Here is an 18,806-nt window from a genome sequence, read left to right on the forward strand (position 1 = left end):
CTGTCTGGAGTTCATTCACCACCACCTGCAAAAACTGTCTACCCCTCTCTATCATCCTTTCTATCTATTCTGTGCAACTCTCACCCCTATCTATTCACCATGCCACATAATTCCACCACACAAATATACTCCACACCACAAAATTCCACCCCACACAATTCCACAACTAACAATTCCAATACAACCCACATAAATCCACTACGCACCATATAGATCCACTACACTCCGAACCAAAACACATAGGTAAAAGTCATTGTCTTTTACAATGCCAATACCTCAAACTCTCGCGAATGCAAGACCTATTGCATTGCAAATGCTTGTTCTTTTGTTTAGGGCGGGCATGCACTGCCACCAGAGTATGAAAAAATGTCCATTGGGTGATTGTAAAGATGTGTCTTGTTTATCAGTCCTTACATTCCACCTACCGTATACTGAAATATACAGTATTTATCCATCTGCAACTGTCTGCATATCATTGGTTTGACTTTGTTTGTTTGAAATAAATTTCAATCACACACTCATATCACACGTAGTAGGAATTCTAAAATGAAATGTTCTAATGTAGTGAAAAGGTTACGTTAAAACATATATAACACTTCATAAAAGGAAATATAAATGGCCCAATATAATTTTCAATCAATCACAATTCCAACTTACATTACGACTTATTTTCGTACAAATACAAGAGAAAAACCTGTGCACCCAAATCCAAAAGAAACACATTTTCTCCCCATTAACCCTATGAGCAAAATAACAAAAACGCTAACAATGCAAAGATATATTATGCTATGACACCAGTGGTCGAAGTGGGCGGGATCGGTTGGGCGGGATCGGCAGGGCAAAGCGTGCCCCATCTTCTTTAATTCTATGGATTCTGTTCCCCTACTTTTTTATGAGGTCTCACCTGGTGAAAGCAGCGCATGCGCTGCTCTCGTCAGAGAGGACCTTCTGGAATCGATTCAGCCAAAGCTGAATGCACGCGCGTCCAAATGGACAAAGATGGCTGGTCTCGCCATCCGCAAAGCTAAACATGAACGCGTAGGGACAAAAAAATGCACACGCATGTGGACAGTCTGACGCCATCTTTATGCACATGCGCATTCTTTTGTCCCTAGGCGTGCATGGCTGCTTGCAAGTGACAGACGCTGCAGTCTTGAATCAAACAGACTTTCTGCCATCCTCGGAGAGCCCTGTTGCTCTAGAAACTGGATCCTTACAATGAAGCTAATTACTGGCGCTTGAGCGTGATGCGTAGCCTCCTTATTTTCTGCTCCCATGGCTCCCCAGTGATTCTCATGAAGCAGCGAAACACAGAGGAGAGCAAGAACAGCGCAGGTCCATCTTGCACTGCCCCGTCCAAACTGCATACTGTTACTTACTTCGAATAATCAAGTTTGGACATGACTATTGCAACAGCGATTGGAATTTAAGTTTGCGTTTTTTCAAGGATATGAGAAACCAGATTTTATGGCATCTGAAGCCTAGGTGGCCAGTGCTGGGGAAAACAACAAAAATACATCTTTCACTACTCGTGCTTGCAGTTGGCGGGAATGGGCAAGTGGTCTGATCCACCGGGATATTGATGCATTTCCAAGTACTAGAACCCCCATCTTTGGACTATTTGTTTCCCTAATTACTGGGCTAAGCACACTTAATACTGTAATCTCACAGCTATCATCTGCTACGTAGGGACCTGTGAGTACTAGAGGGGTTCTAAAGTTGGGATATAGTCGTGCTGTTAGAACTGTGATGAATCTACACGAGTTACCTTTCTGGGAAACGATAAAGACAAATAGCTGCTTTGGGGCCAAACCTTTATTTTATTCATGTACAGGCAAAAGCTATTTTGGCGACATCTTGAGGATTGTTACATCTTTGCAAAGTAAATCCTACCCTTTTACATGTACTATCCAAAGTTTAGAAAGGTTTCTAGATAGACAAACTCTACTTTTAAACTTAGAGGGCTTTTAAGAGTGATATACTGAGGAAATATCGGTATTGTAACCATGATGGTTTTGTTTTTTAAGCCAGTGTGCATTCCATCGAGGTGAGTTCCTATTCTTTTTCAGCTGCCACTGTCTGAGAACTGCTTTAAATATAGGAAACATTTGTGCATTTCTAAGACCCCGCATGGGATCAGTTTGGACTTCGACGAATGCTATAAAACTCATAAAACTGAGTAATAGTGTGCATTTTCCTCTGATTCTTTCAACAACAGCTAAACTCTAAAGCACATTTTTAGGTCATGAAGCAGCAAAGCACAGAGGCGAGCAAGAACAGTGCGGGTCCATCCTGCACTGCCCCGTCCAAACTGCACAATGTTCGTGCCTGACCCCCCCCCCCCCCCCCCCCCCCCCCCTGGCTTCCAAACCACAAATGTTGTAGCCCTCCAACCTGGCAACTGCTTTTCCACACAACACTGGAAAAATACTTCTTTACAGCCTCCACCACCACAGTACAGTTTGCCAGCAACCACCAAAGTAATCATGACATGCCGTGCAAAAAAGACTTGCGCTACACGCTTTACTGCTCCAGTTGCCAATGTGTTCATAAAACAGCGCTGAAGCAAACAGATTATCTTTAATAAGAAACGGTGTTAAATATTGCGAGATTTGTTCTGTTGTGCGGAACATTATGTGGCTGTAAAAGCTGTAGCTTGGGATTGACGTCAGGGTGCATCACAATGTTGTTCCTTTATAAACCATTTTTTAAATATTACCATATTTAAAAGTAAAAAAAGATGGAGGAATATTATACTTGTTTTATAGAATTTTTCCTGCGTTTTTCGCTTCACAGGAAGATTGGAAAGCATATGTCGACTGTAGAATTTAAAATTCTGGTAAAGTGTGCCCTGCTCACAAAGAACTATAATATTTGTGTGGAAAAACTATGTGTTCTCGTGGGTCTTTCCCCACATTCTCTCTTCGCTCAGTGTGTAGTGGCAGGGAGGGATAGTGAAGCCATATATCCAAAGCGTAACTGCCAGCTCGTCATATTTTTGGCCAGTTTGAAAAAAAAACTAAGACCACTTTGCAAAACACGTCAGTTGCGTTTTAGGTGTTTTAAGAACGTTACATAACAAAACAAGCATTGGCATAGTCAATAGGTCGCGCCTTTGGGACCTTATAAGTGTTTAGCCATGCAAAGGTTGATGTTGTTGCACCAAGTATATTGTGCTGCATAACTAAATACTTATAAGGTCCAAAAGGCAAGATCTATTGCCTATGCCAATGCTTGTTTTGAACATGCGTCCCAGGACAGCAGAAATAGCCAAGGCCTAGAGATAAGGCTTGGCGTTTCTCGCCATTCGGGGACGGGCGGGTGGGCAGAGAAGGAAAAGGACTCTTTTCCTTCTTTCCCCGAGAAGACAAGGACAGTGTCCAATTCTGCTCTGCTGCTGGCAGCTGCCCCCCTCTCTTACTTCCTCTTATTCCCTCTCATTCGGTCTATCTCCTCTTCACTTACTGAAAACCAGGACTTCAAGAAACTGTTCTCACCCTCTCTTTCCTCCTTTCGTTTATTTGTTCCCCAGTGAAAATGGATCCAAAAAAGAAAGACACTTTTCTATTCCAAAGTGCGGAACAAAAGGTTAAAAATAATGAAAAATAAATAAATAACTACATAAAACAAGACAGAGTGATCGCAAAGTGGCCAGATTGATTATATGTGCATCCTAACACATCAGCGTCACTTGACAGAGTTTGCCATGAAGCGCTAATTTTATTTTCTTGTCTTTCCTTGAACAGCATTGTTTTACCCGGGTGGAGAAGTGCTCCAGTCCTGGAGGTACTGCAAAGCCTGATTGATTGGTAGTTTAGAACCCAAATGTGTACTGCGGCACTGTATTCATGGATGTGGTCTTTTTAAAAGCAATGGACATTACAACGGGTCTCTTCCTGTCCTTAACTTTAGAGGCAAAAACACTCACTGATTTCTGATTAATGAGATAAAAGCGTTAAGGTAACCATGTTATTCCTGCTTACAATTTCACATGCTTTACTTAATCTGCATTCCCTATTAGTGTTTTCTTTTTTCCAGGATGGTGTTACTTTTTTTTTAGGCAGCATATTACTCATGTCTAGTATGTAATTTGAATCCAGCCGCATCCAAGTGTTTATAGCAGGGCACAATTGTGTTGTAGTTGAAGGCAGTGCGAGTTTTTCTCAGTGGGCAGATCGGTGTTCAGGGGGAGAGGATATGACACTATGGGCAGATCTACAAAATTTGGAACTGGGGAACCAGGTTCAGCCTTCATGATTAGTCCACCAGACTAATCTACAGAGGGAGCACATTCCCATGCTAGACCTTAGCAGGCCCCGCAAGGCCTTAGTAGCCCTGTTGTCTTAGCACCGGTAGATGGACCCTAGTGGTGGCAAGTCGGAGTTAACCTTTAAGGCTTGTCCACCACAATCCATACTGAAGTTCACCTCCAGTCTAGCGGACAGGCTATCAAGCAGCACACTCTAGAGTGACAGTGACTCTGTCACTGAGATCAAAGGACACTTGAGAAGGGCCGGATCTAGGGCGGTACAACCGCACCTGGCGCTGACTTTGGGTGGGGTCGTCGTGTTTTCAAGTATATTGTTCCTAAAAGCACTTGCTGCCTCCTTCCTGGCCTCCAGCAATTTTGAGAAACAAGAAAAACTTAATGATAACTCTGGTGATTAATGTTCTACCTAGATAGAGGTCACAGTTTTGTCTAGTGGAAGTTTTGACTCATAGAAAGGTAGCACAGAGGGCTAATGTGCCTGCTGCAAAGAACATTTACCATGCAGATCAAAAACGGCACATACTGTAAATAGGTCAGTGGGGAACTGCTTTTGTCAGGCAGATCCTTTTGTTACTTGCAGTTTATAAGTTAAAATCCTATCAGAACAGTGAGCTATTAACTATCCTATAAGAGCTGCATGAAAACTGCAAGGTATAAATTGGAGTGTTATGGTTTTTTGCCCCAGTCTTTGATTATCCTAATGTTGCAAAAATTGTTCATCTGGATTGAAATCAGTTCTGATTATTAAAGAGAACCCCCAACCATGGTATTGTGTTTTAAATTCTGAGTTTGTGTTTCTCCAGATCAATCCCTATTAAACTATACTGCCTACTAGTATGGTTGTCATGCGACTCCTACACCTTGTAGCCCTTAGTCTCACATAACATTTCCTATACAGTGATTTACACATGTATAATTGATTGTCTCTGTGTAATGAGTGTGATGTAAAGTGCTTTGACACCCTGCACTGGTATGAGTGGTGCTGTAAATCAAATTGAATGCATCTAAGAGTGTGGTTGTGGAGACTTGAGGGGCACTGTTAAAGGGTGGTAGTGAGGGAATCGGTGTCAGAGGTGGTCACTGGGGGCACCAACGAACATTGTTGCACAGGGAGCCACCAGCGCTAAAGCCGGCCCTGCCCTTGAGGCCAGTCTGCCTCCCCCATTGGTACTTCCATTGGCCCTGTTTAAGCAGTAGAATCTGCAACTCACCGGGGATCGGCAATGCAGGACTTGCACACACACCAAAAGAAGTTTGAAAAACTTCACAGTCTCTTTGCTTCATGCACAAGCACTTTTAACATGTGATGCCTGCTTTGGGGCCACTGGAATTATGCATCAAATGAGGACAAATGACGCCGCAGTATGGACTAAATTATGCAACAAAAAAAAGGCTGCCGCGTAATGCAGTATTTTTTCTGATACTTTATTTTGACAGTTTTACACGTTACGAGTCTCTGGAAAGATTTTGCCTTATTAGTACCAGTATAACATACAAATGCAGCAGTGAGAAAGGTCAACCTTTGCAAAGGGACGTCCACTTCGCAGCAACATAAGGCACATTTTTTTGTAACTTTTGATCTGTTTGAGCTACAAATTAAAATTGTCAGATTATGCAGCAGATGATGTATTATGCGTCAAATATGGCAGAGCCATAATTATATAGAAAACATTTGCAAACTAGGATATTTTGCAATACATGTTTGAACTGCTCTTGTGGAAAAAGGGAGAAGTGCTGATGACAGTAACTCCATGGCTTGCACTTCCACTTTTAGGAGTATTTGGGACATTCTGTGATTGGAAACATATCCCACTTTGTGAATGTATTTTACTGTCAATAAATCATATTAAACCTTGAATAATCATGTGTATCCATTGGTTGAATGAAATAACATAATAAACTGTAACTGGTTAGTGAAATACCAAACAAATACTAAAATGTGAAAGTTTAGCGCATTTTGGCCACACCTCTGACTGCTCACTGATCCCAACTACGGGTTATTCCCGCCCTCTGATTCTCTGCCCTCAGTTCCCCTAATTTTTTACCCCCACTTCGACCACTGTATGACACAAACGGGGGATAATAACGTACTTTAGAACCATTAGAGAAGATTCAAAGGCCTTTGACAAAATTTAATTTTCTACCTTTTCACAAACAATTAACTATGGGAACAGTCAATTTCTGAACTTCTTTTGGAAGAAATTGGTGTATGTATACATTTATGTTTAGGCATAAAAACTTTTTGTAATGTTAGTGTTCGTGGTATTCTGCTTGCATGGTTCATGGGCCGAGAGATGCTGGTTTTGTGGATTGCAGAGTCATGAGGTTTTCCCCTCTCTGACTACGAAAAGAAGTCTTAACACAAAAAAAAGACCCAAAAATATTGACACACAAGATAAAGAAGGCCTTGCGGAGAACTTTTCCTACAGAGCATAAAAAAGCAAAATGAATTACCTCAACAGGTATGTGCAGTGCTCCCTCACTTATACTGTGACTTAATAAAAGGACACAAGTCTACAATTCTTAAAGAACAGGAAACGTGTCTGCCCATATGAGGTTATAAAATAACTCTGGTGCACAACTTGCTACCTTCCCCAAGTTACTCAAGGAGGCATCGTTCAAACTTTTGAAATAATAGACTGTATTTTTAATATTGTAACGTTCCATATTTTGTATACTGTACCTCTTTGACAAACACAGTGCATGTGATTCAGCATTAAGCTTCTACAAAATAAGTGTATTATTTCCAAATGCTTAATACTGCATGTTTTTAACTGAGCTGCTCTTTATTTCTAGTACGTCCGGGGCACAGTAATCAGTGAAAACCATGTGACCAAAAAACAAACAAAAAGCATTGGCAAAGCCAATAAGTCTTGCCTTGGCAATAGCACCATGTTTTTTCCAGCCATAAGCATATGCTATAGAAATTTTAAAAAGAAATGTTAAAAAAGTAAACATGGTGGCATCCAAAGTTGATGGGCATATGCAGTCAAGGAATATATGAATATAAGCATCGGCAGAGCCAATACGGCACGCCTTTGAGACTTATTGAATTTGTCAATATTTTTTAACCATGCTCTACAGCTTTCCCGGTGATGTGCGCGCATGGCAAAATAAATAAAATATATATATATAAAGGTTTGTTTCCAGTCCGAGTTGGATCAGCATTTAAATGGAAAAAATGTGAAAGTGTTTTTTAGAATCGTGATTAGGAGGGCAACAAAGAGGGCATATGTGAGGGAATCTTTGTGGTAGTGGAGATGAGAAGCAGCAGGAGACAGAGAAGGAGGATGTGTCCGGGAAGCAACACAGAGGGCGGGGTGTGGAGGAGCAGCAACAGTTGAGAGCAGTGTGAAGCGGGTGGGTCAGAAGTACACAGGTGAGAAAATAACGGGGGAGGACACAAGAGCAAGCACAATACGAGGGGACCGAGAGAAGCACATGGGCAGAGAGCAACACGGAATGCAGGGGAGAGAAGTACACAAAGGAGTCCGCTGGAAAACACAAGCACTCTCGTGGAATGCTTAACCAAAAGAAAAATGTAGTGCATGAAAAGCAAACAGTGAAAGCATAGAAGCCAGCCAATGAAAAGAGATGGTAAAGAGGCTAGGCTCCATGGGAGGGACAAATCAAGATTGACAAGCTGGGACACAATACGAATGAGGCAAATGATAATTACAGGAAAGCTAAACAAAGGTAAGCAATGGGCGGGCTCCAAGCCCCTGATGTTCCTGCTAAACCCACAATCTGCCTTTTGCAACTAGACAACTGCTCTATTGGGAGGCTTGACCTTAAAAAGAAGTCAGCAGCTGTCCACCAAGTTGGCAAACCGACAGTGGCATTGAAGCACACCATTTTCTAGATGGATGTGCACTTGTGATCAAGCTAAATGCTGTCGCTCAAAAATGCAGACAATAGCTTAAATGGACTGACCTATTGGATAACACTGAATACTGCTGAGGGTGGAAGCAAAACATGAGTGTCATTTGAACAGATCAGTAGATGAAGAGGACTGACCCGAAGCCACACTATGTTTGTAATGTTTAGTGATTTATTTTTATTACATATGGTTAGCGTGACCAATCTCTTTGTACATCACACATAAAAAGCAGGAGGTGGGCCATATTCCTATTGCTCCCTCGGCTTCCAGAAGAACACAGGTATTTCCATAGAAGATGAGACTAATGTACTAAAAGAGAGGCTGAAAGATCACATGAAAACACAAATGCTAACTGCTGGTACACTGCTCCTTACCTTTCTGACTGGCAGCAGTGCGCTGAGTCCGAGTGAAGCCCATCATTACCCCACTGCAGCGGGCTCTGTTCAGGAACCTCCATGTCGCCACTGGCAGTGCCATGTTTATTACGTTCCTGCAAGGGGTAAAGAAGTTTTGTAAGATTAATTTGTCACATAATGTATCAATAACTCTGAAGTTTTTTTTCCCTCTGCCCATCTTTGTAGTGTCAAAAATAGCAAACCCTCCATTTCTTGTCGAAGACGATCTCTTCTTGACCTAACATAATATGCTGCCCCCAGGGGCAAGCATTTCAGGTAAAACTATGCTGCAGACCAGTTATAAGTGAGGTAATTTGGTCGAGCTGCAATTGTATATTAGAAGGTGCAGCAGGATAGGCTTGAGATACACTAGCAGAACTTGAATTCAAAAAAGCATTTGTTATAAAGTACTCTTAAATAACCACCCTTTCTCATCCAGCCCAAGAGCTCAAAACTGCAGGCAGACTTTAAGTTTATTTTTAACCATGCACCTGACATACATAGTGAATGATTAGAAGTGATCCATGAGATGCGTGCATAATTCAGAATATACTGGTGTTACTGTTGGCCTGACAGTAGTAAAATCACAACTGCACAACCCCACAGTTGACTACTAAGGTCCAGGGTTCACGAGCAGGAGTTTCTCCCATCAAGTATCTTTGCCACGTAGACCTCAGGTGATCTGTCTCTTAACCTTTATTTCAAATAGCTGGCTCTGTCACATTGCATATAATTAGCTTGCAGTTCTGCGTGACTTAAAAATCAACACTGGTGAGTAATTTTCCAGTTCAACACCTACACAACCAATTTTCCATCATGGTCAAAATACACAGATATTTAATCATCCTACAACGAGGATAAGTACAACTTAATTTCAAGGAAGTCTCAAGCAACTAGCAAATAAATTACAGTGGATAGGTAAAGCAAATCAGCTAAATAAATTTATTTTACAAACCAAAACTTACTAATCAATCACCCAGAGAACGTATGTCTCAACTGTAATCAGGTTGTGAAGTAACATTGTTGCTGCTTGCTCAGTGAAAGAGGATACAAATGTACTTGGCCTCAAACTTAGGGCCTGATTAGGAGTTAGGCGGTCCGATGGACTGCCAAAGCCATGGTGGCGGTGCAGCAACTGCCACACCAGCGGTCCGATCACCGTATTATAACTTTGGAGGTTGGACCGCCATAGGACCGCTGCTAGCACCAGGGATTCACGATCCCTGGCTGTCTGGCTGTCTTGCAGCGGTATGAAGCCACAATATGCTTGGCACCGCTCTCCTTTTCATGACTGTGAGCCCACCATGAAAAGGGTGAGGAAACATAGGGGGCCCTACAGGGTCTCCTGGTGCCTCGGTGCACGGGGTGCATGCAGGGGGGCACATGGAGTACCCTCCTGTCTTTCAGCACCGCCACTTCCTGCACGGCATGCACTTAACAGTCCATGCCGTGCTGGAACATGCTATGGCGGTTCCGTGGCACTGCCTTTCTAAGGTTCTCCTATCAGCCTTTGAAAGGCAGCACAGTGGGCCAGCCGCCGCAGGACAGCCTGCCCGGATTACAACGTGTAATCCAGCGGGAAGTCAGCGGTGAAGTTTGGCAGTGTGGGGGTGGTGGCATGCCACCCCACCTCCCGCACCGCCAAACTCATAATCAGGCCCTTAGTCTAAAGCATTGAATCAATTTTTCCTTACTGTACCTGCAAAATCAATTGTCTTCGTATTTTTGGCCTTGCACAAAATTTACGCTTTAAAAAAATCCACTTTGTTTGTTCTAGTGTATTTTCCACAAGCAGCAATGTTGGAAAATGTCTGTTCTGCATTTTTTACACCAATACAGAGCTTTACGCAATATGTCACTGTATGTCCATTATGGTTCGATATTCATTTTTTGTCATAAAATATTACAGTAGCTTTTTCATTACTGTATTATAACTGTATACAATGAGTAATAATTTTTAGAACCTATTGATGTTTCCTGTTGTTGATGTCTGTTATATGTATACTCTTCTGTAATTTCCATTGTGTGTGATCTTTTCTAATCGTTATGTAGTCAGTCACTTGTGCTTCTCTTTTTATTGTATTTACATGAATTATTTGACTGTTAATGTATGCGGTGCTCACTAACTATGTATACGTATGTTGATTAAAAATCACTATTATATATGTTAAAAACAAAAAAAATAAATGTATCCAAATCTAATAATTTATAAATGTAACTGGTCTGGTGTATGGTATTTGTATATCATAAACGTATTGCTTCCTATATGCAGATTTTGGAAACGTTTTTATGTAATTTTGCTACTTGTATCCTTCCCTGGATTCTTCTCCAAATATATCTAGCCACCCAGGGACCCTCTTAGTGTTTTTGAAGTTATTCTCAAATATCGACATGTAATTCAGCATCCAAATTCTGGCAGAGAGGGGCTTCAGTACCCATGGATGTTATTGGCCTTTATTCCATCCTTCTTAGGTTCAGTTCTCGAATGCCCCCTAGTTCTCCAGCTCTGATGTGTTTGTTTAATCCCAAAACAGGTCAAATCTTGTATCTTCCCTTCATGTTTTCCCAAACGTGCATGTGAATTGGATAGGAGTCCTGAAGTTTATTGAATATAAGTGTTGTAAGATTCTCAGTTTTACCTTGTTTGTAGTACTTCTTACATATGATTTTCCACACATGCTATGTAGGACATAAACTACATAATTGTTTTCACAGGTTATATGTTCCATGATTTCCTGTTCTTTTCCATTGAGCAGTTTATATGATATTTTGTTAAATCTGTGTTTGCACGATTTGCACTTTGGGCATTTCCAAGCCAGGTGTCTGTAACCAGTTATTATTGTTTTTTTGTCCTTGTTGGTAAATGACTCTGCACATGTATATCTCCTAGGGAACCTCCTGTGATTCTGGGCAAATCACTTAATTTCCCCGTACCTACCAAAAAATATGAATGTGTCCTTGTGTAATGCAACAGGTGCTCAGGTTTGTGCTATTTAAAACTCTGTAAAAAAAAATAATAAGAGGCAAGCCAATCGAAAACAATGTGCCCCACTTTAATCCAAAACAATCTACCCCCACTCCAAAACAAACTGCCCCACTCCAATCCCAAAACAATCTACCCCACAGCAAAACAATCTGCCCGAATCCAAAATAATCTGTCCCATTTCAATCCAAAACAATCTACACCCTCTTAAACAATCTACCCAGTCTGTCCTTGTGTAATGCAACAGGTGCTCAGGTTTGTGCTATTTAAAACTCTGTAAAAAAAAAAATAATAAGAGGCAAGCCAATCGAAAACAATGTGCCCCACTTTAATCCAAAACAATCTACCCCCACTCCAAAACAAACTGCCCCACTCCAATCCCAAAACAATCTACCCCACAGCAAAACAATCTGCCCGAATCCAAAATAATCTGTCCCATTTCAATCCAAAACAATCTACACCCTCTTAAACAATCTACCCAGTCTAAACCAATCTGCCCCATTCCAGTCCAAAACAATCTTCCCCACTCCAATCCAAAACAATCTACCTCACCCCAGTCCGAAACAATCTGCCCCACTACAATCCAAAACAATCTGTCCCACTACAATCCAAAACACTCTGTCCCACTACAATCCAAAACAACCTGCTTCACCCCTACCAAAACAATCTGCCCTACTTCAATCCAAAACAATCTGTCCCACTCCAATCCAAAACAATCTGCTGCAACCCAATCCAAAACAATTTGCCCCACTCCAATTCGTCCCAATCCCATCCAATCCTTCTCACCCCAATCCAAATGACCACACCCCAATCCAATCCAATCCACCCCACCCAAATCCAATCCAGCCAAATACAATCTACTCCATCCCATTCCATTCCAGCCCACTCCAGTCCAATCCATCCCACTCCAATCGACCCCACTGTTCTCCAATCCACCCCACCCCAGTTCAGTCCATCCCATTCAATCCACTCCATCCAGGCCCCCGCACTCCAATCTACCCCCAGTCAATCCACCCCCATTCTAATTCACCCCACTGCAAACCACCCTACTCTAATCCAGCTCACCCCATTCCATGCCACTCCAATCCACTTCACCCCATTTCATTAGACCCCATCCGTCCACCCACTCCAATCAACCCCACTCTACTCAATCCAACCCACTCTGCCCAATACAATCCACCCGAATCCAATCCACCCACTACCTAAATCCACTCTAACCCACTCCACCCTATCCCCCCCCAACCCACTCTCGGACACGCTCTGCCACTGAACTCTACTCCATTCTACTCAAATTTACAACACTCTACTCCAACAAATCCACTCCCCCCCCACCCCCCACTCCACTCTAGGACACTCCACGCCACTAACGTTTAGCCTTGCTGAACAGCAGCCACACTTGCGTACAACATGGCAAGAACACATTGCCAAAGTCAATAGCTCTTATATAGGCGAGACCTATTAGCTTTGCCAGTGTTTGTTTTGTCTATAGCCACTAGCATGAGAGTTGAGGAAAAAGGACTTTGCAGCTGCAAGGAATTCCATGCTTTCTTCATTTGCTCATGCGGCAGATGGGGCACTCTGAATGGTAGTGAGCGGTATGGTGTTCAGAATCCATAGTTTACTCTGTGCTGTACTGGGGCTCAACGTTTTTACTGAGTAAATTACTGCCCGTTTCTTACATTTATGAGATTCTGGAAGGGCTTCCAGTGGTGCTTGAATATAAATGTGTGTAAAATTCCTTCATTTGTTTTTAGCGTAGCAATGCACCCCTATTTCATTTAAAGATCTTTTAGAAATACTTCAGAAACTCTAAAGAACATTTGAAATGTTTTTTTTATGTGATTGCTGTTCTAACTTTGTCACAAGGTGAAGTTAAAACTGTACCCACCCCCAATCGTTTTACTGGCCTTGAAACAAAAATGCAGGCCAGGTCAATAAAATACTGGGAAGGTGGTGATCTACTGACTAATGATTCATGATGAGACTGGTGGTGTAAGGGAAATGGGCCCGTAGTTGTGTGGCCTACATAAGTAATGGCCCACAATTACCCCCTCACTGGGACCCAAACACCCCATTGTAGCTCTTGACTCTCTCCCAGGGTAGCAAAGTAGAGCAGTCCAAGGTGTATTCAGGAGAGGTGGTGTGGGTCAGTCACTATTATCTGGCAGGCAATAATAACATCCAATACATGATTGTCAAGTCTGTGCTTTTTCTTTGGAAAAGAAAAAGTACATTTATTAGGCAAACACTACTGAATACTATGCAGTAATTATAATTATACATAAGGTTGGTGGAAATACTTTTATTAACTTTACACTTGACCCCAAAAATCACAGTATCCTCTTCCCTGTACAATATAGCACATAACCATGGGATGTGGGGGTCACTTTAAATGAATCAGGTCCATTGGCTTTGTCAATGTTATCATACTTAAAGACCAGAATGACATACCCAATTTCATTACTCTATCGCTGACTTCAGTAGTCATAATCCATCTGTAATCCTTATAATGAAGCATTGTAACCATATGTAATTACTAGAATTAATAGAGAATTACAACCTGTCCTAAAAACTCATTACTGTCAGCATTCATAAGACATTTGAATAAAAACTTGCAAAATCAAAAAGCATATCTCTGTCTTTCTTCGACCATCTCAGGCCACAAAACATGGAGCCATAAAAACAACAAACAGAGATCGCTACATCCCTAGGCAGTAGAACAAGTTCCAGCCTTGAGAATATTCAAACTTAAGCTGAGAAAGCCAAATGGGTCATCTTTTCTTTGACCCTGCAGAGTTAGTACTTTAAATTCCTTGGGAGGGCGGGGCTCCTGCACTCTTGAAGCCCCACCCCCAACACACTCCTCTGGAACCGTTGGTGATTTCCCTAAATTCTTGGGGCCACCACATACTGGGGAAAGTCTGGGCATTCTTAGCCCTGCAGTGCATTACGGGGTGCTCTTGCAAGGGAGCATACATATTGAGTGGACAGTGTTATGTTCCAGATAGGTACGCCAACATAGGCTCAGGTAGTCCCCCAACACTTCACCAATATTCTATGTACCATTACACTACATAACAGTTTTTAGTACTGAGCTTTTACTTAGTTACAGTAATGTCCAGAGATGACATGGGGTTTTCTCTGAAAAGCTTAAGCCTCATTCATTACGCATAAGGATTCTTGGAATCACAGCAGGCTTAGCATCTCCTGCATAATAACTATGTACAAGGGCCATTCCTTCCATCATCCTAGTCCGACATGACACAGCAAGGTATATCCCCAGGTGGTACCACTTTGGGTATATATACATCATCTCTTGCTGAGATAGGCAGAGGAGAAAAGGACTTCCATGCCAACACACTGACGCGAGACACTGAGGCTCCTGCACGCAGACATTCCACCTCGCAGTGGTCTGACATCCCTTGCGGGGTGTCCATCTCGAAACCAAGACAGGTACCACAGTCTCTCACTTCAGGTAATGGGGTTGACTTTATCCTAGAGGGATTCTTGGCGTTACACTCACATATATGCTAGGTACACTTTGGTACATCTAGTTAGGGTTGCATCATAGGTGTACACATTTTATTGTCATGTATTTATTGTTTTAGTACAATGGTAGAAATCTACCATCCTTTTACTCTGTTAGTGCTCATAATCATTTATATCTGTTACTGTCTAATGGTTGTTTCAGCACACCTATTTTAAGCTAGAATGACGATGGTTCAATAAATGCTTATTGAAAAATGTCCCCACCGTTTATTCTGTGGATCTCTCTGGAAAGAAGTGAGTACGAGTGACTGAGCGAAAAGTAGTACACTGTTTCCACGATCTTGAGGGATCAGTGTTGTCTTGTTCGATAGTTGCCAAGAACTATTCTCTCCTTGGTAACAGGAGTTTTTAGCGGCACTGTGAGCTAGCTGGTATATAGGCTAACATACTCGGTAGGGGTGTCTAGAATCAGTCTGACCCCAATCCTACAGTGTATGTGGTCTAAATGCGCAGATCCTTTATTGGTTTATAGGCACTACACAACAACAGCTCCAGCCGAATTACGCCAAACGGTTTCTTTCTTTTTATTCGGTGGGGGTGCCCAGTCCCACCTGGGCACCACACCTTGCTCCCTCGTGTAAGGCCACTCGGAGAGCCCACTCCCGGTTGCCCCAGCCAGTTGCTCGCCTGGCTGGCATTCTCCACTGCTGGCGTGGGAACCAGCAGCGGGATTTTACCCTGCCCCCTCCATGTGGGCAGGGTTTATCTTTGTGTTGGCCACCCTGCTCCCCCCAGACATATGCAGCAGGGGACAGGCCTATCACAGCTGGTGGTGAATGCCAGCCCTCTCCCTTGATCCTTTATTATTGGAGGCTCAGTTAGGGTCTTGAGCCACTTTGCTCTAAATTGAGGGGCGCAATAGCGCTCCCTGATCCTCCATGTGGCGGATGCCTAGAGATGGGGTCTTGAGCTTCTCTTCTCTTGGTTAAGGTGGCTCTAGTGATGTATACCTCTATAAGAAACTTGTATTTGAAGGGTAAAACAGCTGGACCGACAAGCGCCGAGGAAGGAATTTATACAACTGGGCGTAGAGGCGATGCTGATGTAGATAGATAGATAGATAGATAGATAGATAGATAGATAGATAGAGAAACCACTTTATCTGCAATATTGACAATTATTTATTGCATTTGCACTTTACGGTTGTAGGAAGCTGGATCTTTACGTGATATATCAAAAAGTTGATATACAATGTAAACAGTCCAGGGGTTCCTTTACGAGCAGACAGGGTTTGCAAAGCAATCTCAAAGTCCTCTGTTAGGGGGTAGTGTGGTCAAGCAGCCTTAGGCTTAACACAAAGGGGTGCAAGACATTTGCAAATACACACAATGATCAATAAATGACAATACGACTCAAGAAGGAGATCCACACCAATTAATAAAAATAGCAAATATCTTTATATATGTTTAGGCATCAGAGGAAAATCATTCAGGTAAATACATTTTCAAATATAAATTATTTTCGGTTCAAAAAGTGGACACAGTGCAGTTTTCAGTTCTGCAATGTTATCCTATGGAAGGAAGAACAAGTTCTGCAAACAGGTACAGTACATTGACTTACAGGACCAATCTACACAAGTGGCACGAGGGAGGCCAAGTGCAGGATGCTAATCAGCGTTGGGAGGTCAATACGTTTAAATGGGGATCGGTCACTGTAAAAAGAGGCTGCAAGTTCTGGCTAGGAAGCCAGTCGGGCTGAACCAACAGGAGGACATAGGGCCACCTGGGTCTGCTTCTCCACAGCCCAGGAGCAACGGGTGCAGAGGTGTCTTTAGGCGTTGGGTTTTCTTACCAGGAGCAGTCGCGGTGGAGGGGGACTGCCAGCAGAGGCTGCAGGTGACGTCAGTGAGTCCACGAGTAAAACCACAGTGGACTCGAGCTCTGGAGGCCTGGGGAACCTTGTTGACACCGCTGGCCCACTTCAACTCGGGCCAGAGGCGACGGGTGCAGTGGTTGCTTCTTGTGTTAGGTTTGGCAGTTCTGGAGGCCTCAATGTCTTCTCCTTCTATGGAAAAGGTCCGCTGTTCACAGAAGGTATTGAGCCTTTTTCAAAAACAGGCAGTCCTCACAAGTTTCTGGAGTCACACCTGCAGGACCGGTTGACTCTAGTGCTGTTTTTGATGAGTGATGCACACAGGCCGGCAGGGTTGGCAGCAGGTCAGCTGTTTCTTCTCTCTTCTCAGCTTTTGCAGCTCTTCAGTGTCCTCTCTCTTCCTAGGTCGTCAGGATCTGCTTCTCCAGTGCCAGGTATTCCCCTAAATACTTAATTTAGGGGCATTTAGGGTAGTAGCCAATGGGAGTAGCCAATGGGCTACTGACCCCGGGGGTCATTATACCTCCCTATATGACCTCTTCCTGTGGGAAGTGGGCATAACCCTGTCCCAGAATTCCAAAGTAGCCATCACAAAGATGTCTACTTCTGAAAAATCATATCCACGTCACAGTAGCCCCCCTTGGGGTGGTACTAGCCTGGAGGTGGCATGCCTGACTAACTAGCTAATTTTCCCACCTGTCCAGGTGCTAAGGGGGCTCTGGACGGGGGGGGTTGCTTCCTCTCCTTTGAGGGAAGCCAGATGTGCATTCCTAAGGTGGCAGTTTCTTTGAAGCTCATCAGCCCAAGGAGGCTAATCAGCAGGTCGTCTTGTGGGAGCGGGGAGTTACACCATCTTCCTGGACAGGCTTTTGTTATGTGTCTACTAAGAGCAAAATGCTCTTACCCTAGGAGGTAACAACAGCATCTCAGATGGCAGGCTGTCAGAAACCAGTCAGCAATGACACCAGAGGCTGGTAGATATTTAGGTGGCACCTCTAAGGTGCTCTCTGAGTGCATGTATTGGTAAATCCAATACTGGCATCAGTGTGGGTTTACCAATAGGAGATGTTTGATACCAAACATCCCTATTTTCAGTGAAACCATCGTGTAGCTGGGGAACTCGTTTTCACCAGAGTCCAGTACGTTTGAAAAGGACTTCCCTGGTCACATATACTGGCACTAATACGACTGACCAGCACAGGGGCATATCTGCTCATGCAGGTATGCCCTCATATGTAATATTCAGCACCCTGCCTTAGGGCTGTCAGGAATGCTATAGGGGTGACTTACAAATATTTCATGCAGTGTTAGGGACATGGCACATAGGGATGCATGAAACGCGCGTTTCCAGTTCATTCAGTACTGTGTGTTACATAGGGCCTATCTGACTCCGGGGAAGGTTCGGAGATACTTCCGGGTCCAGGATGCAGCGTGCCCGAGATGTTTGGAAGAAGATGCTGAGCTAGAGCACATGCTATGGCTTTGCCCACGGATGGGGGACTACTGTAAAGATGTGGGGGAGCTGCTGACCATGATTACAGATCGACAAATGGAGTATGACATGGCCACCTGCTTACTGCATTGGTTCCCACATACGGCTAAGACCAAGGTGACCAGCAAATTTATCGACTTAGGGCTTGTGCTGGCGAAACGTGAAATAACATGGCATTGGAAAGCGAAGGAGGGCCCATCCTTTGAGAGATGGAGGAGGGGAGTTCTGTAAGTGGGCCAGCTGCGAGAGTGTGGTGCGGCTCCAACAGGCTACCCACTCGAGCAACGAGAAAGCTCTGGAAGTAGCTCGGTCTTGGGAGGCATTGGTCCCATCCTTGAGGGACAGCCAGTTGACAGAGGAGGAGGAGTAGGCTCCGCGTCCACGCGATGGCTACAAATATAGCGTAGTTTTGCTGACCTAGCGAC

The 18,806-nt window shown here is 43.3% G+C and overlaps 1 protein-coding gene across 1 annotated transcript in view; it reads right to left on the bottom strand.

The window, feature by feature from the left end:
• GCDH (glutaryl-CoA dehydrogenase) overlaps positions 1-18,806 on the bottom strand; it is a 216,747-nt gene that overhangs the window by 188,880 nt on the left and 9,061 nt on the right. The window contains exon 2 of the mRNA XM_078684804.1: positions 8,525-8,640. Within this exon, the coding sequence (XP_078540930.1) occupies positions 8,525-8,627 (103 nt within the window). The 5' untranslated portion in view covers positions 8,628-8,640. The remainder of the gene's footprint in view (positions 1-8,524; positions 8,641-18,806) is intronic.

This window comes from Lissotriton helveticus, chromosome 1_1, assembly GCF_964261635.1.
Source record: "Lissotriton helveticus chromosome 1_1, aLisHel1.1, whole genome shotgun sequence".
In the NCBI taxonomy this organism is placed as follows: domain Eukaryota; kingdom Metazoa; phylum Chordata; class Amphibia; order Caudata; family Salamandridae; genus Lissotriton; species Lissotriton helveticus.